At 48.6% G+C, this 21,199-nt stretch overlaps 1 protein-coding gene across 1 annotated transcript in view; it reads right to left on the minus strand.

Annotated features, from left to right (window-relative positions):
* Positions 1-1,142: 1,142 nt before the first annotated feature.
* LOC137522271 (proproteinase E-like) overlaps positions 1,143-21,199 on the minus strand; it is a 97,976-nt gene continuing 77,919 nt past the window's right edge. Inside the window, exons 5-8 of the mRNA XM_068242299.1 lie at positions 12,314-12,450; positions 8,602-8,744; positions 4,442-4,594; positions 1,143-1,284 (exon numbers count right to left, since the gene is read on the minus strand). Coding sequence (XP_068098400.1) covers positions 1,267-1,284; positions 4,442-4,594; positions 8,602-8,744; positions 12,314-12,450 — 451 coding nt within the window. The 3' untranslated portion in view covers positions 1,143-1,266. The remainder of the gene's footprint in view (positions 1,285-4,441; positions 4,595-8,601; positions 8,745-12,313; positions 12,451-21,199) is intronic.

A 21,199-nucleotide genomic window follows, 5' to 3' on the forward strand; every position in this document is an offset into this window, starting at 1 on the left:
AGCCACGCCACTGGTGAGAGCCTTGTCTGTGGAATCTTCCTTTGCGAATACCACTTCAATGATAAACATACAATGGCCACATAATACTGCAGACTGTTTGCCTAAAAACTGACACCCTTTGTCACTCCTCATCCCCTCCTGTGTGCGGTGTCCTTTTGAATTGCCACTGCGAGCACCAGCACCATGTGACACCTGGGCATGTAGTGACATCCGTGGCCGTGCTGCCACACAGCACAGACGCTCGCAGTGACATTTCAAAAAGACTCACAGCACGAGGCAAGCATTCATGCTAGTATGACAGGTGAGGTGAGCATGCAACACGCACCACGTTTCCAGGGGGCATACACACCTTTTTGAGGGGGGGTTATGTTAGAGCGGCCAGGGGTCCATTGTGGAACGGAACCAACCATACACACCATACAGGTAGCAGTGCGATTCTGTTTCTCTTTTTGCGGCATTTCTGAAGTAGTAAGAACGTTTCTTTTTTTCTTTTAACATTTTTAGATGCAGTTTGTGTTTAAACAGTAGGTTGACATGCAGCGTAATGACTGCTATTATTTATGATTCATTCTAGAGATTGCTGACACATTTTCTGTGCTGCTTTACAGAGAACATTACGGAGGGAAAGGCAAAAAGGGGGACAATATCGAGATCTCAATATGGTGTAGTAAGATAGGTTACGGTCAGTGGCATAGCTAAGAATCTGTGGGCCCCGGTCAGTGGCGTAACTAGAAATCACTGGGCCCTCCTGCTCATATATTGTCCATCGATTTCAACCAGAAAACAAAGTACGACACCAGCCCGCCCCCTCCCATATCCCCCTTTTTATGGAGTAAAGAGATAAAAAGATTATTATTGCTATACCAACTTCTATCTGCTGAGTCGTCTGTGTCTCTCATTTTTATTTACCTTAGCTCATTTTATACTTGCTGGCACCTCCTGTTTTCTACAAACATTACAGAGGTAAAATCTGCTGTGTAGCAGAGCTCACAATCTAATACAAAGCAGATGATTTGTGCGCCACATGAGATGGACCAACACTACGGGGTCTCATCACACCCAGTTACATCCCTGAACCCCAAGACCAGATCCCAGCGTAGCTGCTGGCGCCCTCTAGTGATGGAGGCAATACAGAGGCCATGTTCATGAGAATCAATGACTTTATTACAGGAAGAAGCAATACAGGACATACAGACAGTGATTTAGTCTGCTTTGGGCTGGAGACCTGCAGTGGGATCAGTGGCGCCTCCATGTGGCCGTCATCGCTCAGTTCTTACTGATGATCTGTGAAGACATGGAAATGAGATAAACAAGTTGTGTTTAGTGCAGTTTTCGGCAGTCTGGATTATTACATGCACTAGCTTTTACAATAGAAGGAAATATAAATTGTTTTCTGAGGGGAGTGCCTCGCGGGAGTGGGTACGTTTTTCTCTCGAATTACTATAATAATTTATAATGGGCAGCATATTCGATGGCGCTGTACACAGTAAGAAACAAACAAGGGTACAGACAATGGTGTACACCAAATATAGACACTGGTACATAATACAGAATTGGCAGACAGTTATTATAGAGACTAATGTAGTATTATGAATAGGGATGCTCCTTCGCTTTTGGCGGAATTGAAATTTCTGCATTTCCGATCGGAAATCGGCATTTCCAAATGGAATTCGGAAATGGGATTTCTGCGGAAATACCGCATTACCACAACTCGGTAATTTTAGCCCAATCCCAGGACTCGGAAGCATTGGAGCAATCAGAGAATGCGGAGGCAATTCGGAATTGTTTAGCCAATCAAAGAATGCAAAACTTGGCCAAAAAAAGACTCTTCAGAAATTGGAAAACCAAAATTGGAAATCTGAATTGGGGGATGCATGAAAAAAGGGAGTCAGGAAAAAAGGCCCTGCTTGATAATAAGTTGGTGCCGGTGGATAATGAAATCTCAATAACGGTAAACATTGTTAACGAAATTGGCTAATGATAAATACCATTTTAAAACAGACAGGAGATGAAAACGAAAAGATATTAACTTTAAAAATTGTTACATAATTCAACAATACAGCTTAACCCAACCCTACTTTCACACAGAACCCTCCCCTGGTGGTGCCTAAAACTAACCACTCCCCTGGTGGTGCCTAACCCTAACCCCCCCTGGTGGTGCCTAACCACCCCCCGGTAGTGCCTAACCACCCCCCGGTAGTGCCTAACCCTAAACCCTGGTGGTGCCTAACCCTAACCCCCCCTGGTGGTGCCTAAGCACCCCCCCCCCCGGTGTTGCCTAACCCTAACCACCCCCCTGGTGGTGCCTAACCATAACCACTCCCCCTGGTGGTGCCTAACCACTCGCCCTGCACAAACATCCTTACACACATAGAAATGATAATATATTTTATAGCGTAAAATCAGTACATACAAACAAAGTAATATGACAAAAACTATAACGTTGCAATCTTCTAAAACGATAACATACGTCAAAAACTTTAATTTTCTAATGTTGTTAACCCTTTTTTTCTGCTTCGTCCACCCTCAGCCGGCGTCCTTTTTTCCTGCTACCCGAGTCGGTAATCAGCATTTCTGACCATCCCTGATTATGAACAAAAGAGCCCTGCCCCTGTCAGCGTACAATCTAATGGGGAGGGGGACACAAGAGTTCTAGAAGTCGGCGGTTGTGCCTACGACGTCACTAATACATTTTCTTCTCAACAGAGGTATAATGAGGAGAACTAATTGCTACAAAGGAAGGAAGTGCCCAAAAATTAAAATTATAAAAAGTGTAAGCTCACCTCCCAGAATAATTACAGCGGGCTAATTAGCCAAAATTTATATGGTACAGACCATGCAACTTTACCTTTAGATCGACGGTCAATAATTTAAAGGTCAAAGTCAAAATAAGCATACACGCGTCATACTTACCTCCTGCGTAGTCTACTCCTCAATGTCTTCCTCTCCTGTGTCCACTGTGATCGATGGAAATCTCCATCCTCCATTTTGAAAATGGTGATGACCCCGTAACAGCTTGCGGGTCAGCACATTGTAATATCGCCCACTTGAACCATAGGGAAACATGGACATTACCTTGCTCATCAGTTGCCCTTACAGTTAGACAGCAACTGATATATAACTGACAGCAACTGATATATTTCAGTTCTGACAAAATCTTGTCAGAACTGGAAGAAATCGTTATGAGAAGAAAATGGTGAGGTTCTGAGAGGAACTGATGGCGAGGTAAGTATGTAGTATTCATTAGCAGCTACATCAAGTGTTTATTTTACTAATATTATAAATACGAAAGTTTGGAGGTTTGTTACTCAATCACGCAACATTGGCTGAACGGATTTGAATGAAATTTGGCAAACACATAGTACATTACCTGGAATAACATATAGGATACTTTTTATTCCCATAACTAAAACGTGGACGGAGACAAATACAAATTTCACTGGGAAAATGTAAACAGCAGCCATTCTTATACTGTTAATGGCAGGGTTCTCAAACTTTGCACAGTTAGTAACTGGGTGACTGGGATTAATATTCAGGAAAGTGGGTGGAGCCTACAAAAGCCAATCAAAATTCACCTATTTCTTTTCAAGGGGAATATTTCCTTGCTGTCCTTCTTGCACGGTTAATGGCACAAGCCTCAAACCTGGTACAGTTGGTCATTGGGTGACTAGGGTTCAAATTCAGAAAAGGGGGTGGAGCCACAGCCATTGCCAATCAGCTACCCGAGCAATGCCGGGCCATCAGCTAGTTTTAAATAATTTTACTCGGTTCAGGTTCACTTTAACTGCCTAAAGACAGCTCCACACCAATTGGCGTGGACACAGCGGCAGGCCCAAGACCGCCTAACACCAATTTGCGTGCAGTCCTGGCGCGTGTTTTGCAGAAGATTGCGCGCGCGTCGATGCTCCGCTCCATCATCAGTCTCCCAGCAGCTGTCTATTTACACTGCACAGCTCTGCGATCTACGGCAGCACTGTACTGGGGACAGCCGAGTGACACAGCTGTCCTCCTAGGAGGTTCAGAGAGCGATCGGCTCTCATAGGCTGATCATTGGGATTGGCTGCCAGGGAGAGGGAGGGGTATAAGAAAATAAATTAAAAAATAGTGAAATTTATTATATAAAAAAAAGAAAGAAATAAAAACAAAAAGCAAAACACGCCGGTAGGGATCAGAGCCCACCAATGGAAAGCTTTGTTGGTGGGGGGGCAGAAAAGAAGAAAAGGGAAGGGGGGGGGGGAATCACTTGTGTGCTGAGTTGTATGCAGCGAGGCCTTAAAGCTGCAGTGGCCTAAATAGTAAAAAATAACCTGGTCACTAGGGGGGTGTAAGCCTACGGTCCTCAAGTGGTTAAGTAACAGCTTATACTGTGCACACTGGGTGCACACTGGAGTCCACCAGCGTAGCACTGTTCCCGGAGTTGTAGTATCTCTGTAGTACTCACGTCATTGATCCAGTCGCTGAAGGCGGAGACTCGGGTGAACACGGTCGGTTTCTTCAGAACGTTACATCCGAAGGCGGGCAACATGCTGGTGATGCCATGTACGACCCACCTACCATCGCTAGCCTGGCAGTTCAGAGGCCCGCCAGAGTCACCCTGGAAACCAGAAGAGAAGGGGTCAGTCCGATTCATTTGCAGTGACTAATGCCTGGCACACACCATGCAACTTCCCGTCAGATAGATGGGCCGAATTGATTATTCCCAACAGGTCTGATCTGTTTTCCCATCGTTTTTCTGATCGATTTTATATAGAAGTGATCGTAAAATCAATCAAAATAAATGATCGGACCTGTCAGTTAGCTTACCAGTATGTTTATGGGACCCTGGGGGTAATAGGAGGGCCCGGAGGAAACCTGCAGCAATACAGGGGGAACTCCGCACACAGACTTTGCTGACTACCACTGAAGATACTGACACATATTATTGTACGTTCCGTATATTCCGGCGTATAAGACGACTGGGCGTATAAGACAACCCCCCAACTTTTCCATTTAAAATATAGGGTTTGGGATATACTAGCTGTATAAGACTACCCTTCTTCTAACACACACCAAATAAAAAAAATAAAAATAATAAACTGGTGCTTTGTATGAACAGATACTGGCGCTGTACTGTATTTGATACCCAATATATAACAGTATACAGACGATTGACTGGTTGGATTGGTCAGCTCTCCCTCTCCCTAAGTGGACTGGTCAGCTCTCCCTGTTTATCAGAGCAGTATGGAAGATTAGATCACGCTCAGGGCCGGATTTAGGCCAAGGCCTCCCAGGCCATGGCCTAGGGCACCACGGGAGGAAGGGCACCAAAGCAGCAGGCTAAAATGGTGCAGCATTTGCAAGCTTGCAAATGCTGCAATGCAGGGAGATCAGGCGAGCGCCTGACCTGGGTACTCTGCTGCTAGCTGTCTGTGCAGCAGCCACCTTGCTCTCTGTGCACGTTTACATTATGGCCAGTGGCTTTGGACTTGGGCAGAATTGGAGACGGAAAGGAAGAGGAAGCTTCTGCACTGGACACGAGTGGACAAATGAGTGTCACTGATGGCTGCTGCAGTGTGAAGGCAAACTGGCTACCTGTACTGAAAGGGGGGGGGGGGGGATTAAGGGAGTCATCTTGCTACCTATACTAGAGGGGAAAGGGGGAGGAGTCATCTGGCTACATATACTAGAGGGACAGGGGAGGGGTCATCAGGCTACCTATACTAGAGGGAAGGGGGGAGAGGTCGTCTCGCTATCTATACTGAAGGGGGGCAGCTGGTGGCAGTGGCCTTGGGCAGTAACGAGTATAAATCCGGCCCTGATCACGCCTCTTTCACCTGTCTGGCCCCGCCCTTGTATCCTATATACCTCCTTCTCTGCCTCTCAGATCTCGCACATGCGCGCCTGCGCCGCTTCACTACAGTCCTCAGCAGCGAGATCTGAGAGGCGGTAACAGGAGGATAGGGCAGGTCAGATGGGTGGAAGAGTTTTATGGGCACAGTGCAATCTCTTCTGGACAGCCAGTTCTGTCCTATGGAAAGGGGGAGGGGGGCACACAGGAGGCACCCCGCCATGAGCTGCAGTGAGAACTACAATTGCTGTCAGGTGAGTATTATCCAACTTGATCAGGTCACCAACGTCGTGGGAGACCAGCACACACACTAGATTTTCACCTGGAATAACCACAAACAATCGCGCTAGCTTTAAAGGACCACTCCAACAAAAAAACTAAGCAGCTAAAATCTGACAGAACTGACAGGTTTTCGACTAGCCCATCTAGGCTAGTCAAGCATAGGGAGCCTCTCTGCTGGCTTGGTTCTTATCATTTGGCACTGCTATTGGCCTAAGGAAGCGGGCTCAGACCTGCGAAACGCGTTGCCTGTGCTAAATAAAAATCTTTTGTATTACTTACAGAGATTTCGTCATTGAGGTAAGCTACTTGACATTACTTATCGTTTTTAAGCTGTTTTTAGATGCTTTTATCATACCAGGGCGCCTCTTTCCCCCATTGTGTTTTTACAGCAATTTGATAAAAATTACTCTACAGATTAATCGAAAGCTTTTTTTTTTATTATTCAAGTGAAAATTCCAGTCGGATTTTAATTTTGTTTTTTCAATTTCTCTCGATTGGGAGTGGCGTAAATTTCTGATCAATTTTTTGCAAGATTGTATGGTGTGTGGTAGACTGACCATTGTGTAATGTAAGGCCTCGTTCACATTGCGTTCCGCTCGCATTAGTGTTTGTGTTAGGGTTTTTTTGAAGCAATTTTTTTGATTAGCGGCGCTTGGCTGGGTGTTGCTTTTTTGTGAAAAACGCTTTTGAAAGCGCTTTTCCGAAGCGTTTTTTTTTTATTCACTCCCTGACGCAAGTCAGGAAGTGAACTCTTTGACCCAGAAAGGAACAAACACAATGTATTTATTTTTAAAAATGCAAACGCAATCGCTGCACAAAGCGATTCTGTGAGCATTTGTGTTTTTCCTATACCTTCCATTGAGGCAAAAATCGCCCAAAAATGGTGCAGGCACCGCTTTGCTGCATGCACAGCGCACGAACCGCGCTGATATGGACCTTCTCATAGATTCATTGCACAAGCGTTCTGTGGGCGATTTTAATTTTAAGAATCGCCTGTGCTAGAAAAAGGATGAAAAGAAAAGCATTTTTTTCAGAATTTTTTTTTTTTTTTCATAATTAGAGAAAAATTGAACACACGTATGTGGTACATTGGTCAGATTTTTTAAGTGTTACAATCAATCAGAAAAAAATGTGATTGTTAATCTTGAATTGAAAAGAAATGTAAAAAAAAAAAATATATGGCGTGTGGCCACCATTATCCTTTAAATCAAGAAATTTACAATATATCCTACACCAGTGGTCCTCAAACTAAGGCCTGCGGGCCGAATGTGGCCCCCTGAGGCTTTTTTACCGGCCCCCATACACAAAATGTATTACTTATAGATGCTGTCGGCTACATCTTTAAATATTGGTGGTCCGCATATAGAAGCACCACCCATCCACATGGAAGCCAGAAAGCAGTCATTCTCTGGTTTCCAATCAAATTCCACATCAGGTGACACTGCTGTCCAATTGGACTTCAGGTTGTCACCTGGGTATGCTTCACTGTCTGGCCCGCAAAGACATCATTTTATGTATACTCCGGCCCCCCAGCAGTCTGAAGTATGTTGACCCGGCCCTCGACCCAAAATGTTTGGGGACCCCTGTCCTACACCATTCAACTTTCTCAGGCTGGCTTCACACTGCAGATTGGCGCCAAAAACATGCCTTCAGGGATTACTGCAATAGGAAGCGGTAATCCCCGTCTGGCATCCGGCCAAGCAGGAAGTGGCACTCACTTCCTGTTGGCCAAACGATGACATGCGCAGAAGTATATTGTTAAAATATGCTTCTGCGCATGCATGAGGCTGGAAACTGCAGCGTTTTTTTTAATACATGCACGTTGCCAAAGACTTATATGACTTCCGGTCCAACGCAGATTGCCGCAGGTCACCGCAAGGTAACTTAGGTATGGACGCGCATTAGGGCACTTCACGCGCAGCGTACCGCAACGTCAGGAGCGTGAACTCCCCCACAGACTTTCAGTAGGTTGCGGTGGGGTGCAGTAAAGTTACCACACCGCACTGCCTCAGTGTGAAAGGGACCATAAAAATCTGAATTTACCAATGTGGCTGATCGACAAATAATGGGGGAAAAAACAAATAACGCGATCACATTTTTCAATTTCAAAATAACACAATAAATAAACATTCTGTTTTTTTCTATACAACCGATCTTTTTCACCCTTCAGCAGCCAATTGATTTAGAGGCTTGCAAGAGCTTCAACCCAATTTAGTTTAGTACATTTTTATTTCTTATTTGTTACAGTTCCCTGCTTCTAATTAGCACTGTTGTATTGTGTATTCCATAGGGGACAGTGTGAGACAATAACAAAGGACTTCTGCTTATAGTTTCTGCATTTTCAGCTAGTAGAGAGAAATGAAAGCATTCCAAGAATTTACAGCACAAGAAGTTCTACCGACTGAGATCAAAAGCAGTACACTTGAATGTAAAAAAAAGTGAATGTAAAGCAGGAGTCTTATGAAATTCGACAGAGAATGGGCTGAGCTTACATAGCAGGCAGATTTGGTATCTCCCCCGGCACAAAGCATATTGGCCTTGACAGTAGAGCCCCACCAATCCCTCTGGCTGCAGGTGGCGTGGTCCACCGCTGGGAGAAGGGCCTGCTGGAGAACATCTGTGTCACTCCCGCCGGCTGTGGAGAAGGAATACAGAGCAGATATTTCTAGAACTTACATTTATCGCTTCAGCACCACAACCAGGGGAGTTTTAAGACATAGGCATTGCAGGGCAGTGCTTGGAGTTCCATTGGTCCTGGTCCTCCTGATTAAGCTACGCCCCTTGAACTAAACCCCTGCCCAATTCAAGCCACTTCTCCTACACGAAGCCACACCCTCACAAGTGTTTATACCTCCTTCTGTCTCCTTGTGCCACCTCTGCCTCCCTGTGTGTCCCTCTGTCCCCCTGTGCCTCCTTCTGTCTTCCTTTGTGTCTCCCTCTGTGTGCCCTTTGTGCCTCCTTCTGTCTCCTTGTGCCCACTTCGGTTCCCCAGTGCCACCTGTGCCCCCCTGTGCGTCCAAAGATGGATTATTGTGAAATGGTGCCCTAGGCAAGCAAATATATATATTTTAAAGTTCTAATCAAGGACAATGAATGGTCCAAAAGACCAGTGTTACTCTTTTTTAAAGCAAAAGTTGTAATTTGATCTCTCAGCTGTGTCAGCTGGCTGCCTCGGCAGACCAGCTAATTTTAGATACACAGGATGTTAACCCTATGTCTGCTTCCTTGAAAGCAGGAAGTATACACACTGGAGATTTATTGCAGGTTTTTCACCAGCTGTAACAAATACATTTTTTTTCTTTAAAGGTTATTATGCTGCTTTGTATCTTTTAGAGCAGAGATGAAGTTGTGGCTTCAGGTCCGCTTTAAGATGTCCCTCTTTCTTATTTCAAGTATAGACAGGCCCGGATTTATCTCACAGGAGCCTATAGGCACAGATGTCCTGGCACCCCCTAGACTCAGGGACGGATCTAGGGGGGGCAAGCGGGTCTCTTGCCCCAGGCGCAGTTTTTTAAATTCTTAAAAAGGCGGCAAAATTTGGATGGGGAATGGCAGTTTAGGCGCCAAAACCTGACCTTGCCCCAGGCGCAACTTGGGGAAACTTGGTCTAGATCCGTCCCTGCCTAGACTTGGCCCTCCATGAACCTATAAACTCCCTTACTTCCATTGCCCATCATAGATACAGGTGTCCCTTAGCATTATGTAGCCACAGGTACCCTCACTATTAAGTAGCTAGAGTTGCCCCCGACTGAAGGGAGAACTCATCAGTGGAATGTCGAGAGCAGGGTGAGTAACCTCTCTTGTACCTATCTAAAGTATACTGGAGGCACCTACCTTTCTAACCTATACTGGGGGAACATATCTACATACAGCCAAGAAAAGCCTAGTAAAGCCCCCAGCCTAGCAAAGCCCCCCAAAATGCCCCCAGCATTTGGAGTTCTGCATAGGGAGGGAGGCACTGGGGGAGGGGAGTGAGCTGCCTTTTCATCATCAGGCGCCTTTAGGCATGTGCCTACAGTCATCGGCGTCACTAGGGCCTTTGATCCAGGGCACCGGCCTGGAACCTGTTGCCATGGTGCCCCGGATCCATTGATTGGCAGGAAGGGGCACTGGGCGGAGCGGCAGGGGGGAGCGAGCAGTTAAAAACTCACCTCCAATCTCCGCATGTACAGCCTCCAGCTTCTTCTGACTTCCTCCCCGGCGTCCGTCACCTTGGTTACAGCATTCCCTGTGATATCATCACAGGGGGCCCTGTTACCAATGCGAACTACGCTGGGGAGGAAGGCGGAAGAAGCTGGAGGCTGTACATGCGGAGATTGGAGGTGAGTTTTTAACTGCCCACTCCCCCCCTCCAGCCTCCTTACTCCCGCCTCCTACGTTGGGGGCAGCTACCTATCTTCTAATCTACCCTAGGGGAAGCTACCTATCTCACCTACGCTGGGGGAACCTACCTATCTCACCTACGCTGGGGGAAGCTACCTATCTCACCTACGCTGGGGGAACCTACCTATCTCACCTACGCTGGGGGAACCTACCTATCTCACCTACGCTGGGGGAAGCTACCTATCTCACCTACGCTAGGGGCAGCTACCTATCTCACCTACGCTGGGGGCAGCTACCTATCTTACCTACGCTGGGGGCAGCTACCTATCTCACCTACCCTGGGGGCAGCTACCTATTTCACCTACGCTGGGGGCATTTACCTATCTCACCTACGCTGCTGGAACCTACCTACCTATCTCACCTACACTGGGGGAAGCTACCTACCTATCTGCGGAGATTGGAGGTGAGTTTTTAACTGCCCACTCCCCCCCTCCAGCCTCCTTACTCCCGCCTCCTACGTTGGGGGCAGCTACCTATCTTCTAATCTACCCTAGGGGAAGCTACCTATCTCACCTACGCTGGGGGAACCTACCTATCTCACCTACGCTGGGGGAAGCTACCTATCTCACCTACGCTGGGGGAAGCTACCTATCTCACCTATGCTGGGGGCAGCTACCTATCTCACCTACGCTGGGGAAGCTACCTATCTCACCTACGCTGGGGGCAGCTACCTATCTCACCTACGCTGGGGAAGCCACCTATCTCACCTACGCTAAGGGCAGCTACCTATCTCACCTACGCTGGGGGGCAGCTACCTATCTCACCTACGCTGGGGGGCAGCTACCTATCTCACCTACGCTGGGGGCGTCTACCTATCTCACCTACGCTGGGGGGCAGCTACCTATCTCACCTACGCTGGGGGCATTTACCTATCTCACCTACGCTGCGGGAACCTACCTATCTCACCTACGCTGGGGGCATTTACCTATCTCACCTACACTGCGGGAACCTACCTATCTCACCTACACTGGGGGCATTTACCTATCTCACCTACGCTGTGGGAACCTTCCTATCTCAGCTACGCTGCGGGAACCTACCTATCTCAGCTACGCTGGGGAAGCTACCTATCTCACCTACGCTGGGGGCCGCTACCTATCTCACCTATGCTGGGGGCAGCTACCTATCTCACCTACGCTGGGGGCAGCTACCTATCTCACCTACGCTGGGGGCAGCTACTTATCTAACTCTAACCTATGCTGGGGGCATTTACCTATCTAACCTATACTGGAGGCACCTACCTATCTAACCTATACTGGGGGAAGATATCTACATACAGCCAAGAAGAGCCCAGCAAAGCCCCCCAAAATGCCCCCATCAAATTGCCCAGCCCAGCAAAGCCCCCAGCAAGTCACCTAGCAAAGCCAGGCTGGCTCAACATCACCGCCAGCCAAGCTGGTACAGCATCACCGTCAGCCAAGCCAGCACAGCATCACCACCAGCCAGGCCAGCACAGCATCACCACCAGCCAGGCCAGCACAGCATCACCACCAGCCTGGCAGCCCAGCATAACCGCCAGCCGAGTACAGCGCACAGGCCAGCCAGCCGTAGACAAGACAGAAGTCAGGTGAGGGGCTTATATATGTGAAATACTGCCTATTGAATATATTTAAGTTACGCCACTGCTATGTTCATGTACATTTGGCCCCACCTATGACCACGCCCACTTTACATGGCACGACCACACCCATTTTCCGCCGAGGCGCGCCGCACACTCATTCCCTCTTGGTGCCCCGGATCTCCCAGGAACCTAGACACGCCCCTGCCTACAGTGCCTTATGGTAAATTCATACGTCCCCCAGTCTGCACCCCCTTCATACATACTGGACAGGCTTCCCCAACCGCTGATGTAACAGGGGTAGTTATTGGCCAGCAGTTCCTCGGCCGAAGGTATACAGGCCAACTGCACCTGGTCATTTAGTACAGCCGCACGAGACAGCTTTATGAGAGCGATGTCATATCTGTAAAGAGAGGACAGAAACATCACATTAATCCACCAACAGTCACTCATTTGTATGATAGAATAGCTTTACTCCTGCTCAGGGCCGGGCAAAGGCAGAGGCGAGAGAGGCTCCAGCCTCGGGGCGCAGTGTAGGAGGGGGCGCACAACTCACTCAGCTATCTTTTCCTTATTGTGTTTGAAGCAGAGAGAAATAAGAAAAGGGGATACACGGCAGAGACTGCAAGCCAGATAACTAGAGATGAAGGTGTTGTGGGCCCTGTGGCCCTCTTAGTCTAATAGCAATCAGTGTGTGACGGCTGAGGTGGGAGGGATGGAGGGGCCCACTTTGGTGTCTCAGCCTTGGGTGCTGGAGGACCTTTTCCCGGCTCTGCTTCTGATAAATTCCTGCACTTTATTTAGAGTCCATTAAATGTCACAATGCTGAATGTAATCGGTGAGGTCACCGCAGGGCCGGGCCGAGACATAGGCTGGAGAGGCTCCAGCCTCAGGGCGCAGTGTAGGAGGGGGCGCACAATTCATTCAGCTGTCATTCCTAATTGTGTATGAAGCAGAAAGAAATAAGAAAAGGGGATACATGGCAGTGACTGCAAGCCAGATAACTAGAGATTAAGGTGTTGGGGAGGTTGTGGCCCTCTTAGTGTAATAGTAATCAGTGTGTGACGGCTGGGGTGGGAGGGATGGAGGAGGAGCCTCTTAGTCCAATAGCAATCAGTGTGTGATGGCTGAGGTGGGAGGGATGGAGGGGCCCACTTTGGTGTCTCTGCCTTGGGTGCTGGAGGACCTTTTCCCGTCTCTGCTTCTGCTAAATTCCCTGCACTTTATTTAGAGCCTATTGAATGTCACGGACCAGTGCTGAATGCAATCGGTGAGGTCACCGACTGGGGTGCCCGGAGGAAACCCGCACATGCTTTGGGAGATCATACACGGATGAGATCATTTGGACATGAGGATTGGCAGGCATATGTCTAAAAGGTGTCTAGACATCTGTGCTAATAATTGGTAATCGGGCACCCAAGCAGGGAGTTAGGTGCCGACAGTAGGCAGAAGCATGCAATTTGGGTGCCCACTAGCGCTGGAAGTTACCTGGTACAGCACCCGCTATTTATCAGGCACCCAAATTACATTTCAATGTCGATATTTCTATGGGCACCGATGGCGGCACCAGAGAACTTAATTTTTTCCCCTTTTTCTTGGGGGGGGGGGGGGGGGAAGGGGGTGGCTAGTCGTCAGGCTGGTAGATTGTGCGAGGGAAGGGAAGGGTTAGGTATTAAGCAGGTGGTGTGTGCGGGGTTTGGGTTAGGTGTCCGGCAGATAGCGTGTGTGGGGGGATAGTTGTGTTTGTGGTAGGTAGTGTGTGCGGGGGGGGGGGGGGGGGGGCTGAAGTAGTGTGTGCGGGGGGGGGGGGGGAGTCAGGCAGGTAGTGTGTGTGGTAGGGGGGGTTATGTTTGAGGTTTGAGGCAGGTAGTGTGTGCGGGGGGTTAGGAGTCAGGCAGGTAGTGTAGGGGGGGGGGGGAGTAGTGTGTGCGGGGGGGGGGGGGGGTTAGGAGTAAGGCAGATAGTGTGTGTGGGGGGTGGCTATGTTTGAGGTTTGAGGTAGGTAGTGTGTGCGGGGGGGGGGGGGTAGGAGTAAGGCAGATAGTGTGTGTGGGGGGTGGTTATGTTTGAGGTAGTGTGTGCAGGGGGGGGGGGGGGGGGAGTCAGGCAGGTAGTGTGCACGGGGGGCAGAGAAGTAGTGTGTATGGGGGGGGGAGTCAGGCAGGTAGTGTGAGCGGGGGGGGGGGGGGAGAAGTGGTGTGTGCAGGGGTTTAGGAGTCTGGCAGATAGTGTGTGTGGGGGGGGGATGCTTAGGCTTCAGACAGGTAGTGTGTGCGGAGGAGGGTCAGGCAGGTGGTGTGAGGGGGGGAGGGTTAGGATTCAGGCAGGTGGTGGGTGCGGGAGGGGGGGCTAGTTAGGGGTCAGACAGGTAGTTTGTATATGTGGGAGGGTTTAGGGGTAGGAGTCAGACAGGTCGTTTGTGAGGGCGAAGCTTAAAGAGACTCTGAAGTCTCGTTTTTTTTTAACCTGCTTTCTTCATAAATTCCTGTTTAGCATGAATGCCCACCTTGAATCGCTGCATTCCCATGGCAGATGGGCGATTTATTGCTGTGTAATTGACCTGCAAAGTTCTACGACTTTGCAGGTCGTAGATTATGCTGCCCTGACATGCAGGGCTTCTCTTCCTGGAGAGGCTGAGCTTTAGGCTGTAGCTCAGCCTCTCCGCAATCAATCTCCGCCTCCTCCCCGCCCCTCTCAGTGAAAGAAGACTGAGAGGGCCGGTGAGAGGCGGCGATCCGCAGAGATTGACTGCGGAGGAGGAAGAGCTACAGTTGAAAGCTCTGCCTCTCCAGGAAGAAAAGCTGCGGAGGTTTGCAGGGCTGTGAAAACAGTAATAAATCACCCATCTGCCGCGGGGATGCGGCGAATCTATTGGGGCATTTATGCAGAACAGGATTATATGAAGAAAAGAGGTGAAAAACGAGACTTCAGCAATTTATTAAAAATAAATAAATAAATAAATTAATTAATTAATTAATTAATAAAAACATAAAATAAACATGTCACCAGCGATCAGAGCCCACCAACAGAAAGTGGGCAGAAAAGGGGAGGGTATTCACTGCTAAGCTGTGTGGCTCTGCAGTGAGCTACTTACGACAACTTAAAGGACTTACGAGGTGAAAACAAAAAAACAAGTTAAGTACCTGCATCAATTTAGAATCCTCGGAGGACGCCCCCCTCCGCGCCCTCCTTGTAGTTCCGCCGGGTCCTCGCTGTTTAACAGACCCCCGGGCTGGCTCCCGACCCCACAGCCCGGGTCGGGCTCTCATGCCTCCAGTAAAATGGCCGCCGGAGCTTGCCGCGGCTGCGCAGTCCGCATAGACGCGAGTGGATCGGGGAGGGAGGCCCTAGAGCTGCGCAGCTGCACTCCTGTCTATGCGGACTGCGCAGCCGCGGCAAGCTCCTCGTAAGTCCTTTAAGCTGCAGTGGCCTGAATTAAAAAATGAAAATAGCCTGGTCACTAGGGGGGTGTAAGCCTGTGGTCCTGAACTGGTTAAGGTTAGGCATTAGGGAGGAGGGTTCTGTGTGAGAGTGGGGTTAGGTTTAGCTATAGTAAAATATTGGTATTAAATACCGATATTTTACTATCGGCATTACTGGCCGCACAAATTTACGTGCACGTTTTCTATGTACGCGTTGATCGTCTACTACAGTGATCCTCAAATTAAGGCCCGCGGGCCGAATGTGGCCCCCTGAGGCTTTTTTACCGCCCCCCCATGCACAAAATGTATTACTTATAGATGCGGTCAGCTACATCTTTAAATGTTGGTGGTCCGAATATGGATTTAGCAGTGCTGGCACCACCCATCCACATGGAAGCCAGAAAGCAGTAATTCGCTGGTTCCCAATCAAATTCCACATCAGGTAACACTGCTGTCCAATTGGACTGCAGGTTGTCACCTGGGAACGCATCACTGTCTGGCCCGCAGACTTCTACATCATTTTATGTATACTCCGGCCCCCCAGCAGTCTGTAGTATGTTCACCCAGCCCTCAACCTAAAACGTTTGGGTACCCCTGCTCTGCTACATATGAAATAATCGTTATAGTGGATCGTGGGTGATCAGCTACAACTAGTGGTTGTACGGGCCCCGGGGTTAGTGTTACAAATTAGGAGGTTTAGCTTAGTTTTAGGCTTAGTTTTAGGCAAGGGAGACCTGAAGCAGCAGCACTTGGGGTACTGGGGGTGAATTTGATGAGGTGGTGGGGGTTTGGTGGGGTTCCCAAGTTATTTTTTCCCCAGAGATGGATTATGATGCAATGGGGCCCTAAGCAAGGTAGTAGATTTAAGGCCCCCTTGTGGCCTTTTTGATAAGCTGAAGTGAAGAGAGGTCAAATAAGGTGGCAGATGGGCCCCTTAACACCTACTAGGGCCCAGGGAATTGCCTAGGTTGCCTGGTGGATGATCCATAAGGCATTAGGTGGGGAGGGGTTAATGCTTGGAATTCGGAGTGTGGGGGGAGGGGTTAGGTTTAGGAGGGGAGGGTTCAAGTGAGAATGAATACCGGGGTAAGTACATAGACAAATATCATTAATGTGGATTACCAACGTTTTTTTCTTGCGGCACAACCCGGCCCCAAAGCAGCAGCACTAAATCTGGACAGCAGAGAATAAAGCCAGCGATCACCACATGGGCTGCATCTGAATGACTTATCACCCCATGTGCTCCACTTATACAGCTCAAATACACACTCAGCAATCAGACAGATGCAAAACATATGCATAACTAAATACTTACCATACAAACAGGAAAGCACAATGGGAGCTGCTAGCCTGGTAGTTACAAAATTAGCAGACTCGCAGTAAAGTACCTGAGAGATCTTCCGTTAGGACTTGTCGTGCTTCTTCCCCTCCTCAGGCGGAGCCGATGCAAGTTGCTCAGGCTAGGTTCACGAAGGTGAAGAAAGATGGGAAACGGGTACATTGTGCTGAGACAGGATGTATGGTTCCAGATTCTCTCGTCAAGACAGAGAAATTGCGTACATCAAAAAAGGGCGTCAGGAAAAAAGGGCGCGTGGTGTAAATGATAAGCAGTATTATCGTTTATAGAAATATTGTGTAGAATTTCGTTTACAAATAGTGTTTTAAGAATTTATAAATCATTAAATAATGTGTATGAAATCGGCAATTCTTAAAACGTTAATCTTCCCTGTTTCTAAACTGAAACTTATATTTACATTTGTTAAAAACCCTCCCTGTACCTATCCCTAACCCCTAGACCCCCTGTTGGTGCCTAAACCTAAGACCCCCTGTTGGTGCCTAAACCTAAGACCCCCCTGTTGGTGCCTAAACCTAAGACCCTTGGTGGTGCCTAAACCTAAGACCCCCCTGGTGGTGCCTAAACCTAAGACCCCCTATGGATAATAATGTTTTACAAACATTAATAAATAAAAAAATTAAATAAAAAAATGTAAATAATTTTTTTGGGTGGATAATAATGTTTTAGAAATGTTTTACAAATAGTGATTTAGTATCTTTATAAACGTTATTCGTCACAGGCTCATTTTGTAAAGTTAAATAATCACAAGCACAGTTATAAAACCTTAAAAATCTCCGGGCGCCGTTTGTAAAACGTTAATAATCTCCGGCGCCTTTTTTTTCCCTGTTCGGCGCCCATTAAACGATATTTATAATGGGAGTGAATGGGGCGCCCTTTTTGTCCACTTGTCTCATGCGCCCAAATCTCCTGCTTCCGAGAAATTATACCGTTCAGTGATAGTCGGCAGTGCCACTCTAGGTGACCCAGGCTCTTCATTAACCCTCTGGGCGATACAATTATATCGCCCAGGAGGTGGCGCAGCACTATTTTTTTAAATTGTTTATTTTTTAAATCATGTAGCGAGCCCTGGGCTCGCTACATGATAGCCGCAGCGCAGAGGCATCCCCCACCCACTCCGATCGCCTTCGGCGATCAGAGCAAGCAGGAAATCCCGTTCAGAACGGGATTTCCTGCTGGGCTTCCCCGGTCGCCATGGCGACGGGGCGGGATGACGTCACCGACGTCATGGACGTCGTGACGTCGGAGGGAGTCCAGATCCACCCCTCAACGCTGCCTGGCACTGATTGGCCAGGCTGCGCAAGGGGTCGGGGAGGGGGGGGACTGCACGGCACGGCGAGCGGCGGCGGATCGGCGGCGAGCGGCGGCGATCGGAAGTTACACGCAGCTAGCAAAGTGCTAGCTGCGTGTAACAAAAAAAAATTATGCAAATCGGCCCACCAGGGCCTGAGAAATCCTCCTGCGCGATGTACCCTGAGCTCAGCTCGGGATTATCGCTCAGGAGGTTAAGGGATAGTTGCCTACTTCTCCCATGTTCTCTTACGTGGGAAGATCGGGTTCAGACCACTCAGGCCTTTATAGACTCGGGCTCTGTGGCTAATTTTATGGATTATGATTTTGCAGTAAAGTTTGGTTTCCCTCTCACGTCTTTGGAACCTCAGCTCGTTGTCACTGCAGTGGACGATTCACCACTGCAGGGGAAGCGATCTTTCTCTCAGACTCCTGTATTGTTATGTCAGATTGGGGTTCTGCATAAGAACAAATACAATTTCTGGTCATTAAGATGGCTACCTCCACTGTGATCCTTGGCATGCCGTGGCTTCAAAAGCACTCCCCTCAGATTGACTAGCGTTCCAGACAGTTGTTATCGTGGTCCTCCTATTGTCATCATCATGGTTTGGAGAAAGTAATGATATGGGCTACCAAGGTTCAGGCAGGGAACACACTTGACTTTCAGTTTTCCGCGCGCGTTTTTCTGCATACTTTTTCTGCACACCAAGTGTGTTTCCATGCATGAAAACGCGCGCGTTTTTTCATAGCAGCTGATGTAATTGATACAGAAAACTGACAAAATGTGCAGAATCAGGATGCAGAATGTCAGTTTTTTTTCTGCGCGCGAACAACACAGTAAGTGTGTACTAGCCCATTGATTAACATGAGTTCTCAGTTTTTCTGTGCAGAAAACGCGCACGAAAACAATCAAGTGTGTTCCCTGCCTCAAGTGGAGGGATTGCCTACTCAGTACTCTGACTTTGCAGATGTGTTTTGCCCTAAGGCCGCAGACAAGCTTCCTCCTCATCGGGCTTTTGACTGTCCTATTGAGTTGAGATCAGGTTGTATGCCCCCTAGGGGCCATTTATATAATCTTTCTGGGCCTGAAAAGCTTGCCATGCAGGAATACATCAAAGAAAACTTGGTCAAAGGCTTCATCCGTCCATTGCCATTCTGTACTGTATCTGCCCGCCTGTTGCTGAACCTAGCCTGTCTGACCTTTCTACTCACCAGTGAGCCCTTGTCACTGGTAAAGTGCTCGTATTGTACCCACCAGCTCCTCTGATGAGGTTTAGTCAAACTATTCAGTTGCTGTGTACCAATAGTGCCCACCAGCTCCTCTGGTGAGGTCTAGCTAAAACTATTCCGTTACTGTTGCACCAAGCACTACATACCTTGTATTCTGCCAGCTATACTTGTATTATTGGTGATACTGCAGATCACCACATAATCAGGTATAGCCATGGCCGGATTTCTGGCAAGGCTGCATAGGCCATGGCCTAGGGCACCAGATAAACAAGGGGCAGCCTGCAGACAGTGGGCATTATATGCAGGGCATTATTTGCAAGTGTCCAAACAAATGAAAGTGGTCAGGATAACTGCACTATTAGTACCAGCTGGCATCTGCCTGTGCTGTGCTACAGGCAGCTGCAGTCCGTTAACCAAACGTTTGTGAACAGTGTGTGACTAGCAAAAAGCCAGACCTTGTCCAATGACATAGCAGCAGCTGCAGGCAGTTACAGAAGGCCGGGTCTCACACACTTGGTGTGGGGGATGAAAGGACCAGGGGCAGTACCAGCAAATAGTACAGAATACAGAAGGCAGCTGTAAGGAAACGCGGAAATGCCGCCGTCTTTCAAGGTAAGGCGGCTGTTTCCGCGTCCAGCATGGCGTCACAACGCGGAAAAAACGCTGCATGCCGCATAGGCAGTGCGGCAGAATCCGCATTGGGAACGGCGGAATCCGCATCAGAGGCGGCCCCCGCACTAGATACATTGCATGACAGTACTGGTGTGGCTGGGACCAGAGCCGGGACAAGGTCCTCCAGCACCCAAGGCTGAGACACCAAAATGCGCCCCTCCATCCCTGCCACCCCAGCCATCACACACTGATTGCTATTAGACTAAGAGGCGCCACAGGGCCCACAACCTCACCAACACCTTAATATCTAGTTATATGGCTTTCAGTCACTGCCATGTATCCCCTTTTCCTATTTCTTTTTGCTTCAAACACAATTAGGAATGACAGCTGAATGAATTCTGCGCCCCCTTCCACACTGCGCCCTGAGGCTGGAGCCTCTTCAGCCTATGCCTCGGCCCGGCCCTGGCTGGGACTGATAGTCCACCAAGATTCAGACTTACACGCGCGCGAGCAGAGAGGCAGAGTTTAAATAGCAGTTAGAAGGGTGTCGGCTGACCAGCGGGGTCAGCTGACAAATTCCACTGCTCTCATTGGACCAGCAATTAGGGAGGTCCTGGAAAGGTCCTAGAGTATATATACTGCTGGTTGTTCACTTGCTCTTTGTCTGGCGTGCGATCACATATGTGGGAGCACCCAGATCCGTAGTCAGATCCTTAAGTGTGCCGGGACCAGCTGGAGCTGTAATCCTACACTTAGCTAGATTATTGATAGCTAAAGTACTAGTTTGATTGTGATTATCTGTTATGACTTTTGCCTGCCTCGACTATCCTCCTGAACTCTGACCTTGTACCTCGATATTTCTGATACTCTGTTACCGAACCTCGGCTCGTTCCTAGACTCTGTTTCTGCCTCCTGATTTTGTACCCCGATATATCTGATACCCCGTTGCCGAACCCTGCCTGTACTTTGACTCCGCCTTTGCCTACTGTATTTGTACTTTATCTGTCCGTGTGTGTACGACCTGGCTTGTCCGACCTCGAGAACCGACCTCACGATTGGAGGCGGTTCCCAGTCCTGTTAGTGACACTTCTTCCTGAGTGTCACTCTCGGACTTTCCTTCCTACTGTCAGTCTGACTCCTCCCGTCTTGGAGAGCTCAGGTCTGCGGAAGGAATCCGTGCAGTTCTCCTTGCTGCACTGAGGCCTAGGCCTCCTAGTGTTACTGTTACACCAAAACACTACACT

Source organism: Hyperolius riggenbachi, chromosome 6, assembly GCF_040937935.1.
Source record: "Hyperolius riggenbachi isolate aHypRig1 chromosome 6, aHypRig1.pri, whole genome shotgun sequence".
In the NCBI taxonomy this organism is placed as follows: domain Eukaryota; kingdom Metazoa; phylum Chordata; class Amphibia; order Anura; family Hyperoliidae; genus Hyperolius; species Hyperolius riggenbachi.